This window comes from Myotis yumanensis, unplaced genomic scaffold (genome assembly GCF_028538775.1).
Source record: "Myotis yumanensis isolate MYYU_CA2020_CCGP unplaced genomic scaffold, mMyoYum1.0.hap1 SCAF_23, whole genome shotgun sequence".
NCBI lineage: Eukaryota > Metazoa > Chordata > Mammalia > Chiroptera > Vespertilionidae > Myotis > Myotis yumanensis.
The window spans coordinates 14,710,204-14,733,549 of record NW_027223774.1 but is presented as its reverse complement, the minus strand read 5'-3'; the positions used below and the strand labels follow the sequence as shown (position 1 = coordinate 14,733,549).

General features: G+C 50.0%; 1 protein-coding gene across 1 annotated transcript in view; it reads left to right on the top strand.

Annotated features, from left to right (window-relative positions):
* The first annotated feature begins 12,349 nt into the window (after positions 1-12,349).
* Positions 12,350-23,346, top strand: part of LOC138999840 (CD177 antigen-like) — a 42,386-nt gene continuing 31,389 nt past the window's right edge. Inside the window, 10 exon segments of the mRNA XM_070402056.1 lie at positions 12,350-12,399; positions 12,648-12,833; positions 17,676-17,795; positions 17,941-18,057; positions 20,258-20,290; positions 20,365-20,502; positions 20,751-20,819; positions 20,822-20,935; positions 22,955-23,074; positions 23,219-23,335. Coding sequence (XP_070258157.1) covers positions 12,354-12,399; positions 12,648-12,833; positions 17,676-17,795; positions 17,941-18,057; positions 20,258-20,290; positions 20,365-20,502; positions 20,751-20,819; positions 20,822-20,935; positions 22,955-23,074; positions 23,219-23,335 — 1,060 coding nt within the window. The 5' untranslated portion in view covers positions 12,350-12,353.

Genomic DNA, 23,346 nt, shown 5'->3' with positions numbered 1-23,346 from the left:
ATGTGCCTTTGTAAACCCTCTCTCTACATCCCACCCCACCCCAGCAGTCCTGTCAGTCGCTCCATTTCTGTCTTTCTTAATAGATTAGTTTACCTTTTCCAGAATTATATATACTAGTACATGTAATTTCATAGTACATTCTCTTTTTTGTTTGACTTTTTTCATTCGGCATAGTTATTTTTATAAAGTGGGACTCATATAACAAAAAAACTTTATCAATTAAAAGTAAACACTTCAGTGGCAGTTAGTATAGTCACAATGCTGTGCAAACACCACCTCTACCTTGTACTAAAACATTTTCATCACCTCAAACATAACCATGTTCCCACTGAGAGGTTTCTACCTTTTTCTCCACACCCTAACCCCTGATAACTACCAATCTGAATTCTCTCTCCTTCTCCCCCTTGTCCCATGTCCGCTGCCAGCCTATACGTCTGGTGCTGCCTCTTGTCCTAATGTCGGGGCACTAATCTAAGTCTTCAAGACCTTATTTTCTCTTTTAAACTTGGGCCTCAGCACTCACGCAAATCCAAGATTAGGAGAATGGCACCCCCACCTCACTACACCAGCTCCCGTTGCTTCTCCCTCAACAGGTAGGTCTGTCACTCACTCATATTCCTCAGCCCCATTTTGGCACTCGCCAAACAGCCTTCCTGCAGGGCACCCTTAGGTTCCCTCGAGCTCATATAACACCCAAAAACACTTCAGGTTTTAAAATTTTTTGTCCTGATTCTTAGCAGCCCCTACCCCTCCACAGCTCCTAGCCTCTGTCTAGGGTCACCTCTGCTTACATACAATCCACCTCTGCAATGGTCTTGAAGGATGTTAGCCAAATATCCCAGAGACCACAGGGAGCAGGAAAGGAAACAGAACCAGAGGAGAGATTTGTTCCCCTGTCACAGGTTCTGGTTGTGAACTCTCTAAGAACAGGCACATGGAGTTTGTAAAAACAACGATGAAAACCAAGAATGAGGACACTGATATCTGCCCTGAGCTCCAGGTAAACAAGGCCAACCAGTGCAGGCCTGGGGGTGGAGGACGTGAGAAAAACCGGCCTGTTTACTGGAATTGAATTTCGTGAAAGAATCGCTTTAAAATCTCTGTGATCTTGTTCCTTGAAGGTGAAGTGAAAATGAACGTAGAACGAGAACACCGGTCACTGCTGAAGTTCACCTTTTCAAGTCTGCTCCCAGGTAACACTCAGACCCAGAAGGGCAGTCAGGTCATCTCCTGCTGTGGCTGCCACATCAGAAATAAGGGAGGAAAGTTGGAAATGTTCATTTGGAGGATTGTAGCCAAATACAAGGAAAAATTGGAAAATATGGTAAGGATTGATACTGTGAGCAAGATGACAGGATCAGAAGTTGGACAAATTTAAAGAGGCAAAAAAGACTTTATTCAAAACCATGCAATAGGGCAGTGAGACTGATCTCAACTCCCCTGAGACAAGACCCTAGAGAGATTTTAAAAACAGCAGAAGGAATCATAGTCTCCCGTGTTTGCTAATTGGATTTACACAAAAGTAAAGTAAAAATTTTCATGAAACCCTAACAGGAGGTTACCTCTGGGTTGTAAAGGACCCCCACCCAGGTTAGGCTCCTATCCTCCCTCAGAGACTGGGACACAGGGACACCAGGAGAATTAAATTTCAAAGGGATGGGGCCAGGCCTGTGAGGGAATTATCGTGTGGTATCAGTGTCCTGCACCTCCGGAGGTGCATGTGCCCATTTCTGAGGTTGGTGGTAAGGAGAATGTTTAGCACCCCTGGTTACGTTTTTCTGTGGTTGCTTGACATAAATTGCTATTATCATCCTCAGTGTTCAAAATTCAACACTCAGTGATGATTAACCCGGGGAATGAACAGCAATTAAGGTTTTCCTTTCCCCCTTCCACTTGCAGATCATGAAACTTTTTTGTAGCTGAGCCTCCTCCTCTGTCCTACTCAGCTCCCTTGTCTTCTCCCCTCAGGTCCACACAGAAGCCCTCCCTCCACTGTCAGAGCACTGCCCCCCTCACCGCCCCGCAGAACTTCTTAGTCAGTCTCTGGCTCCCATCCTCTCTTCCACCCTCAGGGATTGTCCCCTCCTTACCCACCAGCAGGATCCCCTCCCTGGGACAAGGCAGGGGCTGAAGGGGACTCCGTGAGCCTGCCCCTGCTCTGTCCCTTCCTCTGTGAGAAGAGCTCGAGCTCCAGTAAGGCTCCCAGGCACCTCTGTCATGACAGGTGGGATCTGCTGTCCCTCCTCCCCGTGTGCTGAGCCTCCTTGGAGGCAAGATCACTTCCCTGGTCAAATGGGCAGGGGCACGGTCTGTGGCCAGGACCCTCCTTCTCCCTCCCCTCATTTCTTCCACCCCTGTCCCCTTGTGGGAGCCCTGTCTAGAGTGTGCCAGCTGTTCAAGGCCATTCTGAGTGTGGGAATCCTAATCTGGATGTTCAAGGCCAAGTTGCCATAAGAAGGAACAAGGACACAGTAATTCCACTGTATGCCCTGGGCAAGCATGTCCTTCTATGTAACCCAAGTACTGAGGTCACTGGCAAAAAGCCTCTTGTGTCTGAGCTTGTTTGAACTTGTATAGAAGTACGTTACTCACCAGCCAGTATATGACAGCTGCTTAGTACGGCTATAGCTCTAAAGGATGGCTCCTGTATAGCTCCTATGTCGGGGGCTGCATTATGGGGAAGATGTGTTACTGACCAGCTGGTGTGCGGCTGCTTGGTCAGGCTGTTTTGTTAGCAATGGCTCCTGTGTTTGGTACTGTATTAGCCAGGGCTGCTTTGTGCTTGCTACTGTGTTAGCAAGGACTGCTTTGTGAGCTACCGTATTAGCAATGGCTACTTGGACTGCAATAAAGACTCTCTTATATACCCATAACTGCTCATAGGTCTTCTCCATCTAATAACCGGCATCCTTAAGGTCCAGTCCCTGGCAGAGGGGCTCGGACCCAACACACATCCTTTCAGTTTATTGTCTCTTTAAATTTCAGTTCTCTGGAAACTGCTAAGTCTCTGAACACACACACACACACACACACACACACACACACACACACAGACGTGTTTGGAAAAGCACTAGCCTGGGGCCTCCAGTTCCTGGTCATTCCCCACAGCTCCCTGTCAGGTGCACAATAGCCTCCCCCATAGTCCTCTCTCTTTCACATTTGACTTTTCCCTTCAGAGTGAGAATTCTAGAGCCACCTCAGGAAAACCTGTCACAGGGATGTCACCACCACGGTACACCAAATCACCTGTGAAACTTTGTAAAGATTGTGATGCCCAGGTGACATTTTAGAAAGGCTGCTCAGCTAAGGTGGATGCCCAACCAGAATGAGATCCCATGATTCGGGGTGGGATGCCTGTGCCCCTCTCCTGTACACAGGGAGGGTCTCCACATCCTGTTAAAATGCAGATTCTGACTCAGCAGGTGTGCGATGGACCAGGGACTCTGCATCTGACAAGCTCTCAGGGGAGGTGGATCTTACTGGCCTATGGAGCCCACATGCCGTAGCAAGGCCTCTGCTGTGTCCTGGCCTTGGGTCTGTCAGCACCACACAGAGAGCCCCACAGGCCCCAAACCTGGGGATTATTTCTGTTGTGACACAGAAACCCAGCTGGGCACCGGGTCTGCCCTGTGTTCTCAAATGCGCTGGGAAGGTTGGATTTCCTCCCAGAAGGAAGGTCACAGAGGTGACTGGGGGTGAGAAAGGGTCAAGCTGGGTGATGACTGCAGAGGGGACCCTCCCTCTATCTCAGGTGGTCACTAGCCTGACTTTTGCTTCCAGGGACAGAGACCCAAGACCTGCGATTCCCAGGTGTGAAAAGGAAGGTGTCTTGTGTGTCTTGGAAGAGAGGACTGTGGTGGGAGGTCAGGTGGCTGTGGGTTCCCTGGTCCTCAGGGAATGGCTTCTGGGAGACCTCCCCTCTCCATGTCTATTAGCTGAGCCTGTCCATGTGCTCCCTGACTATTAGGGCAGCCTCTGTCCTCTGCCTGGGGGACTTTCCTGGGGTCGCCCTGCTTTGCCCATGGGTGGTGCCAGGCATGGGGTGGGGAGCACCACAAAAACCCTAAGACAACAGGTGCTCCTAGACCAGGAGTGGGGATTGTCTGCCAAGGATCATTTGGATGTTTATATCATCATTCACAGGCCATACAGAGTTATCAACTTAAAAATTAACTTGCTGTATTTGGTCAAACCTTTAATTAACTCACCCCTAATGCCTTGGCAGGACCAGACCAAATGATTTCATGGGTCTCATATGGCCTGTGAGCCATACGTGCCCCACTCCTGTTCTAGACCCTGTCAAAGTAAGAAATGACCAAAGCTGTGGACGATTTTTATGAGTTTATCTGAGCCAAACTGAAAACATATGCCTGGAAACAATGCCTCAAATCCTGCAAAGAACAGCAGGTTTTAAGCTTATTTTGTACATTATACTCAAAGGAAAAGATGAAAAAAGTGTCTTAAAATCCATTAGGAGGTGAGAAAAAGTATAGCAAGTAAATCTGTAGGGATGGATAAAAAGGCAGAATGAAGAAACACTTTTTTTACATGAGTGGATCAGGACAATTAACCTTATAGCATGTAGAGAGGGAATGCAGGGAACCCGAACGCGAGGGCTCTGAGGTCTTCTACTCTGATGCCAGAGGCTCCGCCTTCAATTGGTCTAGCAAAGAAAATTACTCTGACAGGTGAAAGGTATGTTATCTATCATGCTTTAAAACAGGGAACGGGCCTCAATTAAGACAAAATCTGATCTTTGCTAAGGAAGCTGTAGGCCTGGGACATGACTACCTGCCATCACCTGCCCAGTTGGGCATTTGTGACCAGATCATTCTGTGTGGTTACTTCTGGCCAATGAGCTTATTAGGCCTGAACATGGACCCTGAGCTTGTCTGGTTTACTGCGCAGCTTCATTTTTTGTTAACAATCCCTAGAAATGGCAGGTGGGACACAGCAAACATTGGAGAGAAGCCCAGAGGGCCTGTTAGACCAGGGGATAGAAATCAGTCTCCTTCTCCACCTCCTTAGCCACAGCCAGGTGCATGTGTGAATTCCCTGTTATCTGAGTGTCTCAATGTCACCCCCTGGAGGTCGGAAGGAGATCTGCAGCCAATGTCAGGTGCTGCACCAGTGATGCTGACCAGGCACCAAGGGGTGGGAGCTGACAATGAGCCTGGACAGAGGTGGGCTCTGACCTGCAGGCTGAGAGACAAGTTAAGACCCAATCACTGCAGGTTCCAGGCCTCCTGACTTGATCCCAGGACAAGGTGAGCCCAGTGAGAGATAGGCATTGTTCCAGAGTTTTATGAGTTGAATGTCAGGAGAACTGTCCTCGCAGGGGGATGTGCTGAGGCAGGAGGAGCTTTCTGCCTCCAAGGTTTCACAGAAAGGTCTTGATTAGGGCTCTCCTGAGGCTTTTGGGAGAAGGTGCCGACCTAGGGGGGTGGTCCCCAGAACGCTGTGTGTGTTTCCCATCACAGCTTTGAGATGCTGCATCCAAGTCATCTGTGTCCCTGTCAGTCATCTGCTCTAGGCCTCCCCAATGGGCCCAGGATCTGGAGTAGTCCACATGGAGACTAAACCAGGGCATCTTGTGAGTTCCTCTGTTAGGGGAGGGGAGGCCCCTGTGGGACACTCAGCCCCTCTGAAATGAAAGCAACCATGGATCCTGGGTTCTCCTGTCCCATCCTGCACAGGAAATGCCATTTCTTCCCCCAAACACCATGGGCTGGTGAGATGTCTTCAGGAACCACAGCCAGCTGTATCGGACCAGGGACCTTTGGGATGGGGACTCATCTTCTGGTATTCTGAGGTCTGGTGAGCTGCCTTTTCCCCAGCTAGTATCTCTACCTGGGACGGAGGATCCAGAGTGGCTGCGAGGTCAGGGCTCTGTGAGAAGACAAAGAACACAGGCTGCTGCTCAGGCCCCAGGAATATGAAACGTCACTCACAGGTGGAAATGTGGAGTGCTGTGATTTTCTGGGAATGAAGTGGAACTGACCCCTTGTAGTCAGGTTCCTGTCCTCCCTCCTGGCTGTAAGTTTGGTAAAGAACTGATCCTGGGACATCCCTAGGCATTTGGTGGCCTCCTCCCAGGCTGACACCAATGCCTTCATGTCTATAAGAAACATGCTCCAACCAAAAGTATCACACAGGGTAACAGGATTCCATTGTGTGGTTTCCCTCATCCATTTAATGAGTATTTACTGAGAACAAGCCATACATGGGTCCTGCACTCGTGTTCCATAGTTTAGTTGTAATATTAATGTGTTTGAGAGAGGAGGCAATTACTGTGTTTACCTACATTACCATCTTGAAGGGCAGTGCCCCCTATTTAGGTTTATTCCAGTTGGGTACTGGAAGGAGGTGTGAAAAAGATCCGCATAATCTGATGCAATTTTGAAATTCTCATTAGTTCTTCATTTGCTTTCACTCCCCAGACCAGAATATATACCTGTGAGCTGAGGAAGCCTAATGGTTGGTCTAGGGATCCACAGACACTTAACAAGGCCCTGGGGTGGAGGAGAGGACAGGGCTCTGGCTGCAGACAGACCTCAGGTGACTCTGATCAGCTGCTCATGGTCTGTGGGACTCCACTTTAGTGCCTGTATCTCCCTGTGCCTTGGCTTCCCCTCAATGAAGTACCATGAATACTTGGCTGCAGGTTATCAGTGTATTCACTGTAAAATATTCATAGTATCTAACTAAACCTTGGAATAGGGAAGCTGCTTGAATAGGAGGCATCTGTTATTGATCAACTCCAAGAAGGAACCCACTGGGCTAATCTCTGGTAGATGAGGAGCTGCCAGGAGCATCTTTTCTCCTCTCGCTCAACTCTCCTAAGGCCCCCAGGGCAGTCAGTTTGTGATCCAAGGTTGTGTAGTCAGTGTTGATAAAGATGAATTCTTTAAAAATGGTGCTAGGACAGTATGTACAAGGAAATGGTAGGGTCTTCCTCAATGGGGGGTTGGGGGTGGGGGGGCGGGGACTATGATATTCACCTGGCCTCAATGGTTCACACCACAAATTACTTATCAATTAGTCCAAAATGCAACAATGTGGCATTACAATCCCTATGTGATGCACGGGAAAGACACAACATCACCCATGTAGAATATTGTCAAAAACAATTTAAATGACTCTCATCGTGTAGACATAGACAAACCCAGGTTGTGGGACATTTCACGGGGATCAAAAGGCTGGGGACACTTCTAGATTGAAGGAGGCCTCAGAGACAGGATGAGCGAAGTCAGTGCATAACCTCGGGTTGTCTCCCCTATCAAAAACAATGTAAAGGATGTTTTTGGAACAGTGGAGGAAAATTGAAAATGGGCCAGTTATTCAGCAGTATTATACCAATGTAAATTACTGAAGTATGATACTGGTCTTGTGGTTATGTAGCACACGGTTTTTATTCTTAAGGGGGAACTTGCTGAAGCTCTTAGCAGTGAGAATTACAACATCTACAACTTATTTTTAAAATTTAAAAATATTTTAAAATTGTGTGTGTGAAAAAATACAATAAAGTATTAACAATTGGTGAATCTGAATATATGCATGTCCCTGCAGGTTTTTGGCAGGTTGAAAAATTTTCAAAATAAAAATATTAGGGCACAAAAAGAAATAATCCTTTGAAGACGGATGGACTTGGGCCTTCTTGACCCTCTATAGCCCTCCTCTGTGGACTGGGCGCTGTATGGGGCCTCCCTCAAGACTTAGAGATGAGAAGACAGGTGGGGACAGTCACTGCCCAGAAAGATTATGGCAGTGGCAGCAATAGGGGTTGTACCTGAGGAAATCCCAGGGGGAAGTACTTGTTCCTTGGGTCATTAAGGAAGTGTCAGAAGAGGGTGGGGAAGTGTATTGGCTGGACATAACTATGAAGGCAGCCCCACGGAAATGCTAAAGGTAAATCTTGAGAGCAGATTCTGGCATGACACAGGCTTCTTGTACCTGGTGATCCCAGTGGCCAGTCAAGGAGAAAAACGCAGAATGAGTCTGCCAATCTGTGGGCTGAGGTGCCCAGAACTGGCTCTCCCTCGGCCACAGCCTGACATGGAGGCCTTAGAAAGCTTCTTTCCTTCTGTCAGTGTCTGGATCCTCTTCCACAAAGGAACGAGGAATTGTTGCCTTTGTCGCACTCAATGAAAAGAAATGAGAGAAGAACAGAAAGAAACTAGTCCTGGCAGTGTTGGGCGAATGCCCCAGGGCTCATAACTATGACACCCTGTAGCACTGATCATGTAAAGTAGTGTTTATCACTGTTACTATTTCTGTTCTGTTATGAAGTTGGTATTCCTAGAAATTCACAGAAGAACCCCACTCAGAGGTAGTGGTCAGGTGCTGGCCCCTGGAGTTAAATCTGTCCGCAGCTTTGAAGTGGGTGTACTATGTCCTGCCCCGATGCCCTTGGCCAGCTGGCGTAGGCTAACAACATCTCAAAGCTGCCCCTTCTCTGGAGAATAGCCCTCGGCCAGTGGGAGCCACTAACTACACACCTTCCACTCCCTCCACTCAGGGGCGGACTGGATTGGAGGTGCAAAAGGGTGGCGCTCTTTCACGGCGGGTCCAACTCTGTGGTGCAATGTGTGGGATTGAACTGAGGTGTGATTCCAGCCTAGACCCCTCCTTCTTTAGACTCCTTGCTCTCCCCTACCTGCTTCCCTCACTGCCCCTTCTCTTGAAAATGCTCTTTCAAGGAAAGGGCTTGAGAAGTCCTGTCTCGGGTTCTGCTTCTAAGACCTCCATCCCAAGGAAAGCACTTTCTAGCTGTGTGTGATGTATTAGACATTCTAGTCACTACAGCAAACACATCGCCAAGTTAAACTTCTGTGGTTTAGCATAATAGATATCTCCACTTGCAGCCGATTGACTTGGTCAAGTATTTGGGGGGAGGGAGGTGTGCTCTGCTATACTCGCACTTTCAGGCACTGAGGCCAATGGAGGCTGTGCCATCTTCTATGTGTGGCTCCAAGGTCACCCTTGATGGCCACAGAGATTGGGGCGGGGGAGAAGCGGGGAGAGAAATGCACTCTTGCTTCTTAATCACTCAGGCTCAAAGTGACACCATTCATTTCTGCCCACATTCCATTGGTGGAACTAGTCACATGGTCCACATACAGGCTAGGGTGGCTGGGAAGTGTAGTCCCTACCTCGGAAGTCACCACTTAGTAAGAGCTCTACACCCTGAAAGGATCATGGACCTTTGGTGGGCAGTTATCTCTGCCACACTGTGTGACCTTGAGCAAGTTATTTTAATTTTCTGAGACTCAATTTCTTTACCTATAAAACTGGGCAATTAACAGGATCCCCCACATAGTTGTGGTCATAAATCAATGAGTTGAAACATACAAAGTGCTTGGACTAAGGCTTGGACAGAATAAGGGCTCAGAACATTAACTATTTTTATTATTTGTTGAGAATCCACTTTGGGTTATATATATCCTCACCACCATCCATGATATGCAGATAATCATTACACCTGCCTTACAGTGAAGTAGGGTGAAGTTCACAGATGGGAAGTGATTGACTGGAGGTTCTACAATTAGGGAGCAACAGAATCGGGCCAGGTAGCCAACATAATTTTACACCAAGGACTGTCAGGCTTCTTGCTAAACAGCCCAAAACCCAATCTTGGCATTTGCCATTGGAAAGATGCCAGGATCCCAGGTAGGTTGCCTTAATCTCCTGACTTCATCTACCTGGCTGGGTCCCTGAGAGCCTTTCCACTCCTGTCTTTATCACTCTGCCTCTTAGCCACTACAGTCTAGCCCTGCTTTCTTTCTAATGCTCACATAAGCCAAGCTTGACCCCACCTCAGGGCCCTTACTCCTGCTCTCCCCTTTGCCTGGAATACTCTTCCAACCTGTTTTTCCATGGTAAGCTCTTTCTTGTCACTCTACTCTCAGCTCAAAGGTCACCTCTTCAGGGAGGCCCTCCCTGATCCCAGTTCAGTCACTTACTTTCGCATCATGGGCCTGACACTCAGTCATATCTAAGATTTTTTGTGTGCTCAGTGACTGTCTCTCTCATTAGGCTGCGATCACAACAAAAGCAAGGTCCTCATTCTCATTACCATATTTTTTCGTGTATAAGACACCCCCAAGTATAAGACGCTCCCCACTTTTCCAACCTAAAATTAAGAAATCGATATTGTAAATATTTTGCTGGTTTTCCTCTTTAAGCCTTCTTCTTTTTTGGCATCTTAAGATGTTCCGCAGTCTGATCATACACTCAGTGGGAGGAGGTCCAAATTGTCTCGCTGCAGCTCTATTTTCATGCTCTTTTGCATTGCTGATTATATTCAGTTTGAATTTTGCAGAGTAAGACAATTGCTTACAGTATTTATCTTTTTTATTTTTTGACATTTTTATGGGCTCAGAACGCTCTGGTCCCTGTTGCATCTGCACACTCTCCACCTCCACCTCCAATTACGGCATCAGCTGATGTCAGTAACAATAAGGCTCATGACTTGAGGAAGCCAGTTTGACAAGGTAGGGGCAGTTACACACCTGCGCACCTGCATGGCTCCCTCCTCAGCTTACTTCTGTGTATTAGAAGCCCTTCTAAAAAAAAAATAGCGTCTTATACATGGAAAAATACAGTAGTCTTTCTGTATCCCAAGCAACCAGGACAAAGTTCTGGCACAAAGTTCAGCCTCAGTAAATATTTGTTGACTAAAACAAGACATTTAATGGATGACCTGTTACCCTATGTACCTCTTTGCCCACCTTCTTTCCCCTCTTCCTCTAGGGACCCTGCTTGAGGCCACACACAGCTTCAGAGGGCACCATTTACAGAACAACAATGTGAATCATCAGGGAGGAGGCGGTGTTTCAAAAGTGCACAACTTATATAAATGTAGTGATGGCTCTGTTGCTATCTTTCCCTCCCTTACATTCATTCATTCATTCATTCACTCAATCAAAAACATCTATTGAGCACCCACAATATGCAGAGTTAGTGGTGCAGACACAGTAGGAGAGAAGAGAAACACCTCTGTGCCTGTGTGGCAAATTTGAAACTTGCAAACAAAAGAAAAATAGAAGGTATAAAAATGTCAAAAATAAGCAGACCATTGTGAATTACACATTCATTTCTCTTTCTCCTCTGCTATTGTTCTCAGCCTTTCTTTTCAAACTTTGCAGCTTCTGCAGTCACTGACAGATGCCCTATACCCGTTCCCTCTCCCTCCTACCCAGTGGGCTCGAACTGATTTGTAGACACATGCAAAGCCAATTATTAAATATTTAGGGATTTGGCAAGCTGGTTTTCAAATTGTGCATGGCTTCAAAATCAGACGTGGTGGGAGCCTTTGCGCCACAGTAATGGGCCAACATTATGAGATGGGGTTTGTTGATGCTGTTTTTCCAAAAAGCTGGTTTTATAGCACACGACTGTTCCCATCTGTTTCTAGCAGAAAAACTTTGCTATGTCAAAGAATATTCTAGTTCTTCCATAGCTATTCCATTCCCCCTGCCATAATTCAGCCCCTTCCTGGGTGGCAGGAACTGGGGACTCTAAGCCTGCTTTGTGGAAGGAGGGGAGAGAACAGAGGAAGACGAAAGATAAGTAAAAGAAAAAAAGAGAAAGCATGAGGGAAGGTCATGAAATAGGGTATTTTTAAAAAGCAATATTGGAAGGAAAGAGAAAGAAAAGAGAAATAGGCATCTGTGGAGGGGCAGAGGTTAGGGTAGAAAAACCATAGAGGCCAGCAAAGACCCATCACACAATGTCTTCACAGGAAGTTCAGCCATTTCCCCACCCGGGGCCAGAAGGGGCCAGGTTGCAAGGACAAATGAGGAAACTACCTTCGCAAACTACTCTGAAACAGTGTGGGTATGGGATCCACACCAATTGAGGCTGGGGTCAGGATGCCTCAGTTTTTAACTGGGAGCCTGCACAACTGAGTCAGAGAGAACAGAGGGGCCTTGAGTCCTGGTTCAGAGGGAGGAGGAAGAACTCGGGTTTCTGAGCCTTTAAAGTTGGTGATACTCAGAGTGTGGGCCCAGGCCTTCTTTAGCAAGGCCCTCCACTCCCCACCCTTTCCTGGCTGCCCTAGGTGAAGAGAAATATAAAAGGGCTCCGTTTCCTGGGGGAAGAACAGGAGCAAGAGAATTCTAGCTGCCCCGACCATGAGCTCCATTCTGCCAGCCCTCCTGGGCCTCACTCTCATGCTGCCCCGTGAGTGAAAACCCCAACTTGAGAGGGGATTTCCTGGGAGGATGGGCTCAGATGGATTTGCTCTTCCCACCTCAGGAGTGCAGGCCCTGACCTGTCAGTCAGGAATACTGATGATTGGTAGGAAAACATCAGAACTGCCCTTGGAGTGGAAAACAGGCAAGGAATTCTGCATGGATGGCTGGGGTTGCCAAGATTCGCTGATGCTCATTGAGAATGGTGAGAAAGGCCCCAAAGGCCCCAAGCCTGACCCCACCTTCACCTGCACAGGGATATCCCTCCTCCTGACCAACAGTCTCCAAAGACTCAGCTCCCCTCATGCCAGGAGCTGTCCCCTCCCCAGCAGGAGCAAGCCTTCAGCAGCCCAGTTGCCTCCTCTCCATCCTCTGCCCCAGCCACGATCAAGACTCTCTCTCTAGCACCCCGGAGTCCTGATCCTCACCTGGCCTGTCTCCTTTTTTATCTAGGACCCGAAGTGTTCCTAGTGCTCAGCAAGGGATGTACCCAGAAGGAGGATCATGAGGCCCGTGTCACCCAGCACAGGAAAGGCCCTGGCCTCTCTGTCATCTCCTACACCCGTGTGTGCCGCCACAAGAACCTCTGCAATGACCTCTCCACCACCCTCCCAGTCTGGACCCTGCCCACCTCTGCAGGTGAGATCAAGGAAGGAGAGGAGGAGGAGGAGAGGACAGGAGCTAGGGCAGGAGGGGAGCACAGAAAGGTTGTTCATTTAGAACCCCTCCCTCCTATCTGGCCTGTGCACACTTCCCAGGACTTCCGTGCCTGACACAGCTTCTTCAAACAGTCCTGGGGCAGGAAACTGGGCTGCTTTTCTGAGTTCAACCCCTCCACAAATTCTGGCGATGACCTGAACCGGGGCCAAACTCCTTTCTCTATACTGTTGTGCTTGGATCACTCATGTTTCATTAAAGTTTGGGTATATCCTCTTAAAGTGATATTGGCCTGTAGCACGCCACTGTCCTTTTCTATATCATAAGCTGTTTTAGAGCGGGGGTGTGCTTTGTGATTCTCTGATCTTTAGGGCATCTTGTCTGCTTGAATTGTGTAGTGGAGGTTGTGGGTGGAAGCTACCCTGGTTCCTCCAAAGGCCCCCCTCCTGCCTCAGTCACCTCTGCCTCTCTCAGGTCTCAATCCCCCTGACCCCCCGCCCCTTGATCTATCAGCAACCACTCCACTGCAATTTTCAGCACCCCAGGTCTACATGAGACTGAGGAGGTTGATGATGGGGCCACAAAAGCAAAGAGGGTAAAAGGCACCAGATTCAAATGCAGAGCCCACTCAATCCTCCCTTCTTCCCTCTCCCCTCCCAGTCCCAGGGTCCTTGCTGTGCCCAGTCTGCTTTTCTGAAGAAGACTGTGAATCTGCAACAGAGATGACCTGCCCCGTTGGGCACATGCACTGCTACAATGGGGTCCTGCACCTCAGGGGAGGTAAGCTAGGGCAGGGACATCGGGGTCCCTGCTGGCCCTGAGGGTAGCTGAGGGCTGGAGCTAAGAGGAGGGTGAGCCTGACTCCTCAGGGTTAGAAAGTCCCAGTGGTGGCATCTCACTCTCCCCCACTCTGCCTGGCCTCTTTCCACAGTTGACATCTTCACTCATCTGAAAGTCCAGGGATGCATGTCCCAAGCAGCCTGCAACCTGCTGAATGAGACTCGGAAAATCGGGGCCTTGTCTGTGAGTGAAAAGTGTGATTCTGATGGTGAGTTCCTTGTCTGGAAGATGAGACTGTACCCAGTCTTCAGCATTGGGGTACAATGACCGTTGTGAAAGTCAGATGTGCAAACACATCCAACCAACACCAATACCCACAAATAATTTAGAAGTTTATTACTCATTCAGTCATGCAAAAAGTGAGAAATTGTCCTGATAGGCGCCATGGGGTGAACATACCAGTAAGAGGTGCCCAGCTGAAGGGAAAGTCAGTCCCAGGGGACAGATATAGGACAGGTGTCTTGACTGGCTGTGTTGTCGATCACTTTATCCATTGTGTATGGAAGCGAATGCAGGGTGCATGCTTCTCATACTGAAAGTGATTCATTACCTTCAGTTCGATTTCTCCACACTCTTGACCTTGAGTAGCCCTAGATCCCTGCCCTCCCCTCTTGCAAGAGCCAAGCAGAGACACTGGGAGGGTCCCCACTCAATCACACAAGCCCAGCCCTTACCAGTACACCCAACTGAGAATGAGACTGGCCTGGAGTATCTCAATGAGAAGCACCAATGGCATGGAGGAGAGTGGGAAGAGGGCCTTTCTTGTCTGAGACTCAGTTTCCTCATCCACCCACAGCACCCAGTCCTTAAAGCGTCAAGGTGAAAGTTCAGTGAATGCAGCAACATTCCTCTTTGTGCTTGGACTCTCTGACTAGACTGGGAGCCTTGAGGACAAGGCCTGGATGTCACTGACACCAAGGTTTTTAGCCTGAGGCAACACAAGGACTGGCTCAGGATGTGAAGTGAGCTTGTACAGGATTCCACTGTCTCTGGTGGTGACTCCAGAGGACTCGGACCCTAACCCTGCCCAAGGGCCTCCAGGACGAGGAGGGGAAACATTACTGATGCAGATGGTCACAGGGCTGCAGTGAGAGGGGTCTAAGGGAGGTCTGAGGAGGAAGATACTAATGTCCTGCAGGGGGGTGTCAAGAAGGGCTTCACAGAGGTGGTAACTTTAAAGATTAGCTGCAGTCTATTAGGGCAGTTTTCAGCAAACCGGGGCTCGTGAACCACATGCAGCTCTTTGGCCCCTTGAGTGTGGCTCTTCCACAAAATACTACATGGGGGCGCACATGTACAGTGCGATTGAAACATCTTGGCCCATGCGCAGAAGTCGGTTTTCGGAAAGGAGATAGATGAAAAAAGTATACAAGGTGAGTGTGGATGGGAGAGTTGGAAGGGGTCAACCTCAGTTAATGTACCTCAATCAGATTGAGGACATTTTTAGCCAAGGACAGCTTAGGAATACCCTAATTATATTAATAACAATGTACCTACCTATATAGTTTAAGTTTAAAAAATTTGGCTCTCAAAAGAAATTTCAATCGTTATACTGTTGATATTAGGCTCTGTTGACTAATGAGTTTGCCAACCACTGTATTAGCAGAAGAGGAAAAGGTCATTAATAGGAAGAGGAAACAGCCTGTGCAAAGCCCCTGTGATGGGAATTAACCTGCTATTTTATAGAAGGGTTCCTTGGCTCAACCTGAGAAGGTCACATCAAGAGATAGGATGTGGCTGGAACTGGGGGTGATTGCCAATTTTTCAGGTAAACAAGGTGGATGTGGGTGACCTCTGCTATTCAAAGCAGAAGGAACAGTGGTGCAAGGCCAAGGAGGCAGGAAATGACATGGCGTGTTTTTGGAATGGATATTGTGGGGGAGTGAAGAGGGTGGTTGGGGGGCCTGGTGTTGGGTCAAGTAGCCACAAAGCCAGACTGAAGGGTTAGTCTTTCTCCTGAGGCACAGGAGCCATGGAATGGTATTCAACAGGGTAGAACAATCTGAGTCTCTCATTTGATTAGTTCTGTTTAATTATCTGGCCCTCATCTCTGAGACTAGGTAACATTTATTTTCCAGAAGGCATTCCAGAAAAATAATCTAAAGTAATCCATACCACACAGACACAGCACACAATCACACAACAGACATAACCTCACTTATCATACCAATGCACACCAAACACCACATGAGAAAAGAGAAGTAGGTATCTGTGGAGGGGCAGAGGTTAGGCTAGAAAAAACATAGAGACCAGTCAAGACCCATCACACAATGTCCTCACAGGCAGTTGAGCCATTTCCCCACCTGGGCCAGAAGATGGGCTGGTTGCCAGGAGAAATGAGGAAAGTACCTTCACAAACTACCCTGAAACAGTGTGGGGGTGGGGATCCAGACCAGTGGAGGCTGGAGTCAGGATGTCTCGGTTTTTAACTGTAGTAGGGTCTGGAAGCCTGAACAACTGGGGCAGAGGGAGCAGAGGGGCCTTGACTCCTGGGTCAGAGGGAGGAGAAAGGATTCGGGCTCTGGGCCTTTAGAGTTGGTGAGACTCAAAGTGTGGGCCCAGGCCTTCTTTAGCAAGGCCCTCCACTCCCCACGCTTTCCTGGCTGCCTTGGATGAAGAGAGACATAAAAGGGCTCCATTTCCTGGGGGAACAGCAGGAGAGAGAGAATTCTAGCTTCCCTGACCAGGTACCCTGTCCTGCTGCAAACTCTAGTGGGCCTAATGGATTGCTGTTCCCACTTCAGGAGTAAAGGCCCTGTCCTGTCAGTTGGGAAGACTGACGATTGTAAGGAAAACATCAGAACTTCCCTTGAGATGGACAGCTGACAAGGAGACCTGCAAGGAAGGTTGGGGTTGCCAAGATTCACTGATGTTCATTGAGAATGGTGAGAAAGGCCCATAGGTCCCAAGCCTGACCCCACCTTCACCTGCACAGAGATATCCCTCCTCCTGACCAGGAGACTCCAAAGACTCTCCCCTGACCCTCCTGCCAGGAACTGTCACCTCCCCAGCAGAAGCAAGCCCTTAGGTGCCCAGTTGCCTCCTCTTCAGCCTCTCCCCCAGCCATAACCAAGACTCTCCCTCTAGCATCCCAGAGTGCTGATCCTCACCCTGTCTGCCTCCCTCTTCATCTAGGACCCCTAGTGTTCCTAGCGCTCATCAAGGGCTGTACCCAGAAGGAGGATCATGAGGCCCGTGTCACCCAGCACAGGGAAGGCTCTGGCCTCTCTGTCATCTCCTATACCCGTGTGTGTCGCCACAAGAACTGCAATGACCTCACCTCCACTGACCCTGTCTGGACCCTGCCCACCTCTGCAGGTGCGAATAAGGAGGGAGAGGAGGAGGAGCAGGAGAGGACAGGAGCTAAGGGAGGAGGGGAGCACAGAAGGGCTGTTCATTTACAACCCTTCCCTCCCACCTGCCTGTCCACAATCCCCAAGACTATCTCCTCCGTCAGTTTCTTCTAACAGTCCTGGAGTAGCAAACTGGACTACTTTTCTGATTCAACCCCTCCTCAAACTCCAGTGATGGCTTGAACCTGGGACAAGCTCCATTCTCTATACTATTGAGCTTGGCTCACTCATGTTTCACTTAGGGTTTGGGTATATCCTCTTAAAGTGAAATTGGCTTATAACACTCCACTGTCCTTGTCTATGTCATAAACTGTTTGTGAGGGTGGGTGCTTTGTGTTTCTCTACTCTTTGGAGCATGTTGTTTGCTTGGACTGTGCAGTGGAAGTTGTGGGTGAAAACTGCCCTGGTTCCTCCAAGAGCCCGCCTCCTGTCTCAGTCATTGCTGCCTCTCCCAGGTCTCCCACTGCACCCCTTTGATCTCTCAGCAACCACTCCACTGCAATTTCCAGCACCCCAGGTCTACATGAGACTGAGGAGGTTGATGATGGGGCCACAAAAGCAAAGAGGGTAAAAGGCACCAGATCCAAATGCAGAGCCCACTTGGTCCTCCATCTTCCCTCTCCCCTCCCAGTCCCAGGATCCATGCGGTGCCCAGTCTGCTTTTCTGAGGAAGACTGTGAATCTGCAACAGAGATGACCTGCCCCGTTGGGCACACGCACTGCTACAATGGGACCCTGCACCTCAGGGGAGGTAAGTTGCGACATTGGGGTCCCTGCTGGCCCTGAGGGTAGCTGAGGGCTGGAGCTAAGAGGAGGGTGAGCCTGACTCCTCAGGGTTGGAAAGCCCCAGTGGTGGCATCTCACTCTCTCCCACTTTGCCTGGCCTTTTTCCATAGTTGGCATCCGCACTGATCTGAAAGTCCAGGGAGGCATGTCCCAAGCATCCTGCAACCTGCTGAATGAGACTCGGGAAATCGGGGCCTTGTCTGTGAGTGAAAAGTGTGATTCTGATGGTGAGTCCCTTGTCTGGAAGGTGAGGCTGTAGCCACCCTTCAGCCTTGGGGTCCAATGACCCTTGTGAATGTCAGATGTATAAACACATCCAACCATCACCAACAGTCACAAATAATTTAGAAGTTTATTACACATTTGGGCATGCACAAAGTGAGGGATTGTCTTGGTAGGTACCATGGGGTGAGCATGAGAATAAGAGGTACCAGCCTGAAGGGGAAGACTGGCCCAGGGGGCAGATATAGGACAGGGTGGGTGGGTTGGCTGCTTTGCATTGCACTTTATCCATTGGGAATGCACAATGCAGGCTTCTAATGCTTTGAGTGATGCATTGCCTTCAATTCTATTTCCCCACACTCTTGACCTAGGCTAGCCCAAGTTGCCTTACCTCCCTCCACCCTCATCCATTCCCCACCAATGGTACTAGAGCACCCTAGCAGCCCTGCTGCATATGAAAGAAAGTCAGAGAGAAAACAGGGTGTTTCATGTGTAATAGGTCAGCAAAAGACAAGTAGGGACACTGGGAAGGTCCCTGCTCACCCACACAAGCCCAGCCCTTACCAGCACACCCAACTAAGAATGAGACTGAGAATGGCCTGGAGTACCACAATGAGAAGCACCAATGGCAGGGAGGAGAGTGAGAAGAGGGCCTTTCCTGACTGAGACTCAGTTTCCTCATCCAACCACGGCACCCCGTTCTTAAACCTCAAGGTGAAAGTTCAGTGAATGCAGCAACATTCCTCTTTGTGCTTGGATCTCTCTGACTAGACTAGGAGCCTTGATGACAGGGCCTGGATGTCACTGACACCAAGGTTTCTAGCCTGAGGCAACACAAGGGCTGGCTCAGGATGGGAAGTAAGCTTGTACAGGACTCCAAGGTCTCTGGTGGAGACTGCAGAGGGCTGAGACCTTAACCCTGCCCTAAAGGGCCTCCAGGACCAGGAGGGGAGACATTACTGATTCAGCGGTCACAGGGCTGCAGTGAAATGGGTCTGGGGGAGGTCTGAGGAGGAAGATACTAATGTCCTGTGGGTGGGATGTCAAAGAGGGCTTCACAGAGGAGGTGACCTTAAAGATTAGTTACAGTCTATTAGTAGAAGAGGAAAGGACGTTAATAGGCAGAGGAAACAGCATGTGCAAAGGCCCTGTGGTGGGAATAAACCTGCTATTTTCTATAAGGGATCCTTGGCTCTACCTGAGAAGGTCACATCAAGGGGATGGGGTGTGGTTGGAACTGGGGGTGATTGCCAGTTTTTCAGATAGACAAGGTGGATGCGGGTGACCTCTGCTATTCCAAGCAGAAGTAACAGTGGTGCAAGTCCAAGGAGGCAGGAAATGACCTGGCGTGTTTTTGAAATGGATATTGGTGGGGGAGTAAAGAGGGAGGGTGGGGGGCCTGGTGGTGGGTCAAGTAGCCACAAAGCCAGACTGAGGGGTTAGTCTTTCTCCTGAGGCACAGGAGCCATGGAAGGGAGTTCAACGGAGAAGAACACTCTGAGTCTCTCCTTTTGATTAGTTCTGTTTAAACTGTTTGGCCCTCATCTCTGGGACTAGGTAACATTCATTTTTCAGAAGTCATTCCTGAAAATAATCTAATGTAATCCATACCACACAGACACAGCACACAATACAAACAAAAGCCATAACCTCACTCATCATACCACATGCACACCACACACCACAAGAAAAAAAGAGAATAGGAATCTGTGGTGGGGTAGAGGTTAGGGTAGAAAAACCGTAGAGCCCAGAGAAGACCCATCACACAATATCCTCACAGGCAGTTGAGCCATTTCCCCACCTGGGGCCAGAAGGGGCCAGGTTGCCAGGACAAATGAGGAAACTACCTTGACAAACTACCCTGAAACAATGTGGGGATGGGTATCCAAACCAGCTGAAGTTGGGGTCAAGATGCCTCAGTTTTAACTGTAGAGGGGTCTGGGTACCTGGAATCTGGATCAGAGAGAGGAGAGGGGCCTTGACTCCTGGGTCAGATGGAGGAAGAAGGACTTGGGTTTCTGGGCCTTTAAAGTTGGAGAGACTCAGAGTGTGAGCCCAGCCCTTCCTTAGCAAGGACCTCCACTCCCCACCCTTTCCTGGCTGCCCTGGGTGAAGAGAGACATAAAAGGGCTCCGTTTCCTGGGGGAAGAGCAGGAGCAAGAGAATTCTAGCTGCCCCGACCATGAGCTTCATCCTGCTGCCCAGCCCTCCTAGGCCTCACCCTCATGCTGCCCCTGAGTAAAAACCCCAAATTGGGAGGGGATTTCCTGGGAGGATGGGCTAAGATGGATTTGCTGTTCCCACCTCAGGAGTGCAGGCCCTGACCTGTCAGTCAGGAACACTGACGATTTGGAGGAAAACAATAGAACTGTCCTTGGAGTGGAAAACAGGCAAGGAATTCTGCATGGATGGCTGGGGTTGCCAAGATTCGCTGATGCTCATTGAGAATGGTGAGAAAGGCCCCAAAGGCCCCAAGCCTGACCCCACCTTAACTTGCACAGGGATATCCCTCCTCCTGACCAACAGTCTCCAAAGACTCAGCTCCCCTCATGCCAGGAGCTGTCCCCTCCCCAGCAGGAGGAAGCCCTCAAGGGCCCAGCTGCCTCCTCTCCAGCCTCTCCCCCAGCCACGATGAAGACTCTCCCTCGAGCACACCAGAGTCCTGCTCCTCACCTGGCCTGTCTCTTTCTTCTTCTAGGACCCGAAGTGTTCCTAGCTCTCAGCAAGGACTGTACCCAGAAGGAGGATCATGAGGTCCATGTCACCCAGCAAGGAAAGGCCCTGACCTCTCTGTCGTCTCCTACACCCGTGTGTGCCGCCACAAGAACCTCTGCAATGACCTCTCTTCCACCCTCCCTGTCTGGACCCTTCCCACCTCTGCAGGTGAGAACAAGAAGGGAGAGGAGGAGGAGGAGAGGACAGGAGAGAGGGGAGGAGGGAAGCACAGAAGGGCTGTTCATTTAGAACCCCTCCCTCCCACCAGCCTGTCCACACTCCCTTGGACTCACTCCCCTGGCACAGCTTCTTCTAACAGTCCTGGGCCAAGCTCCTTTCTCCATACTGTTGAGCTTGGCTCACTCATGTTTCACTTAGGGTTTGGGTATATCCTCTTAACATGAAATTGGCCTATAACATTCCACTGTCCCTGTCCTATCTAATAAAAGAGAAACATGGTAATTAACCATACATCTGCTACCCTTCCCATTGGCTAATCAGGGAGATATGCAAATTAACTGCCAGCCAAGATGGTGGCCGGCAGCCATGCACTGAAGTGAACAGGGAGGCTTGCTTGCTCCAGTGACTGCGGACTTCAACATTCCCCGCCTGACTTGCTGGCCTCTCAGCTGCAACTCTAAGCAACTATGTTGCAAATATAGAAGCTAAACCAAACACCAGCCAGCTGGACTGCAACATTGTATCAAATACAGAAGGAAAACAAAGGCCAGAAACCTGCTTTCAGCAGCCGAGGTAAAGCTGGTCCAGAATAAAAAAAAATAAAATAAAATAAGAAGCGGTTGGGAGTTTCAGTCACCTGCCAGCCTGAAAACGGCCCTCAGCCCCTCAGCCAGACTGGCCAGGCACCCCAGTGGGGACCCCCACCCTGATCCAGGACACCCTTCAGGGCAAACCAGCCGGCCCCCACCCGTGCACCAGGCCTCTATTCTATATAGTAAAAGGGTAATATGCCTCCCAGCACCGGGATCAGTGGAGCCGCGAGGCCTCCCAGCACCAGGATCAGCATGACGGGGGCAAAGACCAAACCCTCTGATGGCCCTGCGGCTCTGTGTGTGACAGGGGATGGGGCCACAACCTCCCTATCCACCCTGCTCTGTTCGTGACAGGGGAAGGCGCCCCAACCCCCTGATCAGCCCTGCTCTGGGCCTAATAGGGGGGAGCTCCCCAACCCCCTGATCGGCCCTGCTCTGTGGGTGACAGGGGGGAGCTCCCCAACCCCCTGATTGGCCCTGCTCTGTGGGTGATAGAGAGCGGTGCCCCAACCCCCCCCCCCCATGGGCCCTGCTCTGTGTGTGACGGAGTAGAGCCATAACCTCCCCATCAGCCCTGCCCTGAGTGTGACAGTGGTGGCACCCCAACCCCCTGGTCGGCCCTGCTCTGTGCATGACAGGGTACGGATCCCCAACCCCCCTGATGGGCCCTGCTCTGTGCATGACAGGGGGCAATGCCCCAACCCCCTGATCGGCCCTGCTCTGTGCGTGACAGGGGGTGGCGCCACAACTTCCCTATCGATCCTGCCTTGAGTGTGACAGGGGGCGGTACCCCAACCCCCAAATCGGCTGTACCCTGAATGTGACTAGGGGTGGCATTGCAACCTCCTGATCCACCCTGCTCTGTGCATGACAGGGGGCAGTGCCCCAACTCCGCAATCAGCCCTGCTCTGAGCCCTACCAGGGGCTGCACCTATGGATTGAGCCTGCCCTCTGCCACCCGGGAGCAGGCCTAAGCCAGCAGGTCATTATATCCTGAGGGGTCCCAGACTGCAAGAGGGCACAGGATGGGCTGAGGGACCCCCCCGCAAATGCACAAATTTTTGTGCACTGGGCCTCTAGTCTGTATCATAAACTGTTTTGGAGGGAAGGGTACTTTGTGATGCTCTACTCTTTGGAGCATGTTGTTTGCTTGGACTGTGCAGTGGAAGTTGTGGGTGAGAGCTACATTGGTTCCTCCAAGCCTCCGTCTCCTGTCTCAGTTACTGCTGCCTCTCCCAGGTCTCATGCCTCCTGCCTTGTTCTCTCACCAACAACTCCATTCAAATTTCTGGCTCCCCAGGTCTACATGAGACTGAGGAGGTTGATTGTGGCTCCATAAAATAGAAGAGATTAGAAGGTACTGGATAAAATGCAGAGCCCACTCAATCCTTTCTTCTTCCCTCTCCCCTCCCAGTTCCAGGGTTGGTGCGGTGCCCAGTCTGCTTTACTGAGGATGGCTGTAAGTCTGCAACAGAGCAGATCTGCCCCACTGGGCACACGCACTGCTACAATGGGACCCTGGATCTCAGAGGAAGTAAGCTGGAACATCGGGGTCCCTGCCTGTCTAAGGGAAGCTGAGGGCTGGGGCTCAGAGGTGGGTGGGCCTGGCTCCTCAGGGTTGGAAGGTCCTATTGGTGGCATCTCACTCTCTCCCACTCTGCCTGGCCTCTTTCCACAGTTGGCATCCTCGGCGATCTGAAAGTCCAGGCATGCATGTCCCAAGCAGCCTGCAACCTGCTGAACGAGACTCGAGAAATTGGGGCCTTGTCTGTGAGTGAAAGGTGTGCTTCTGACGGTAAGTCCCAT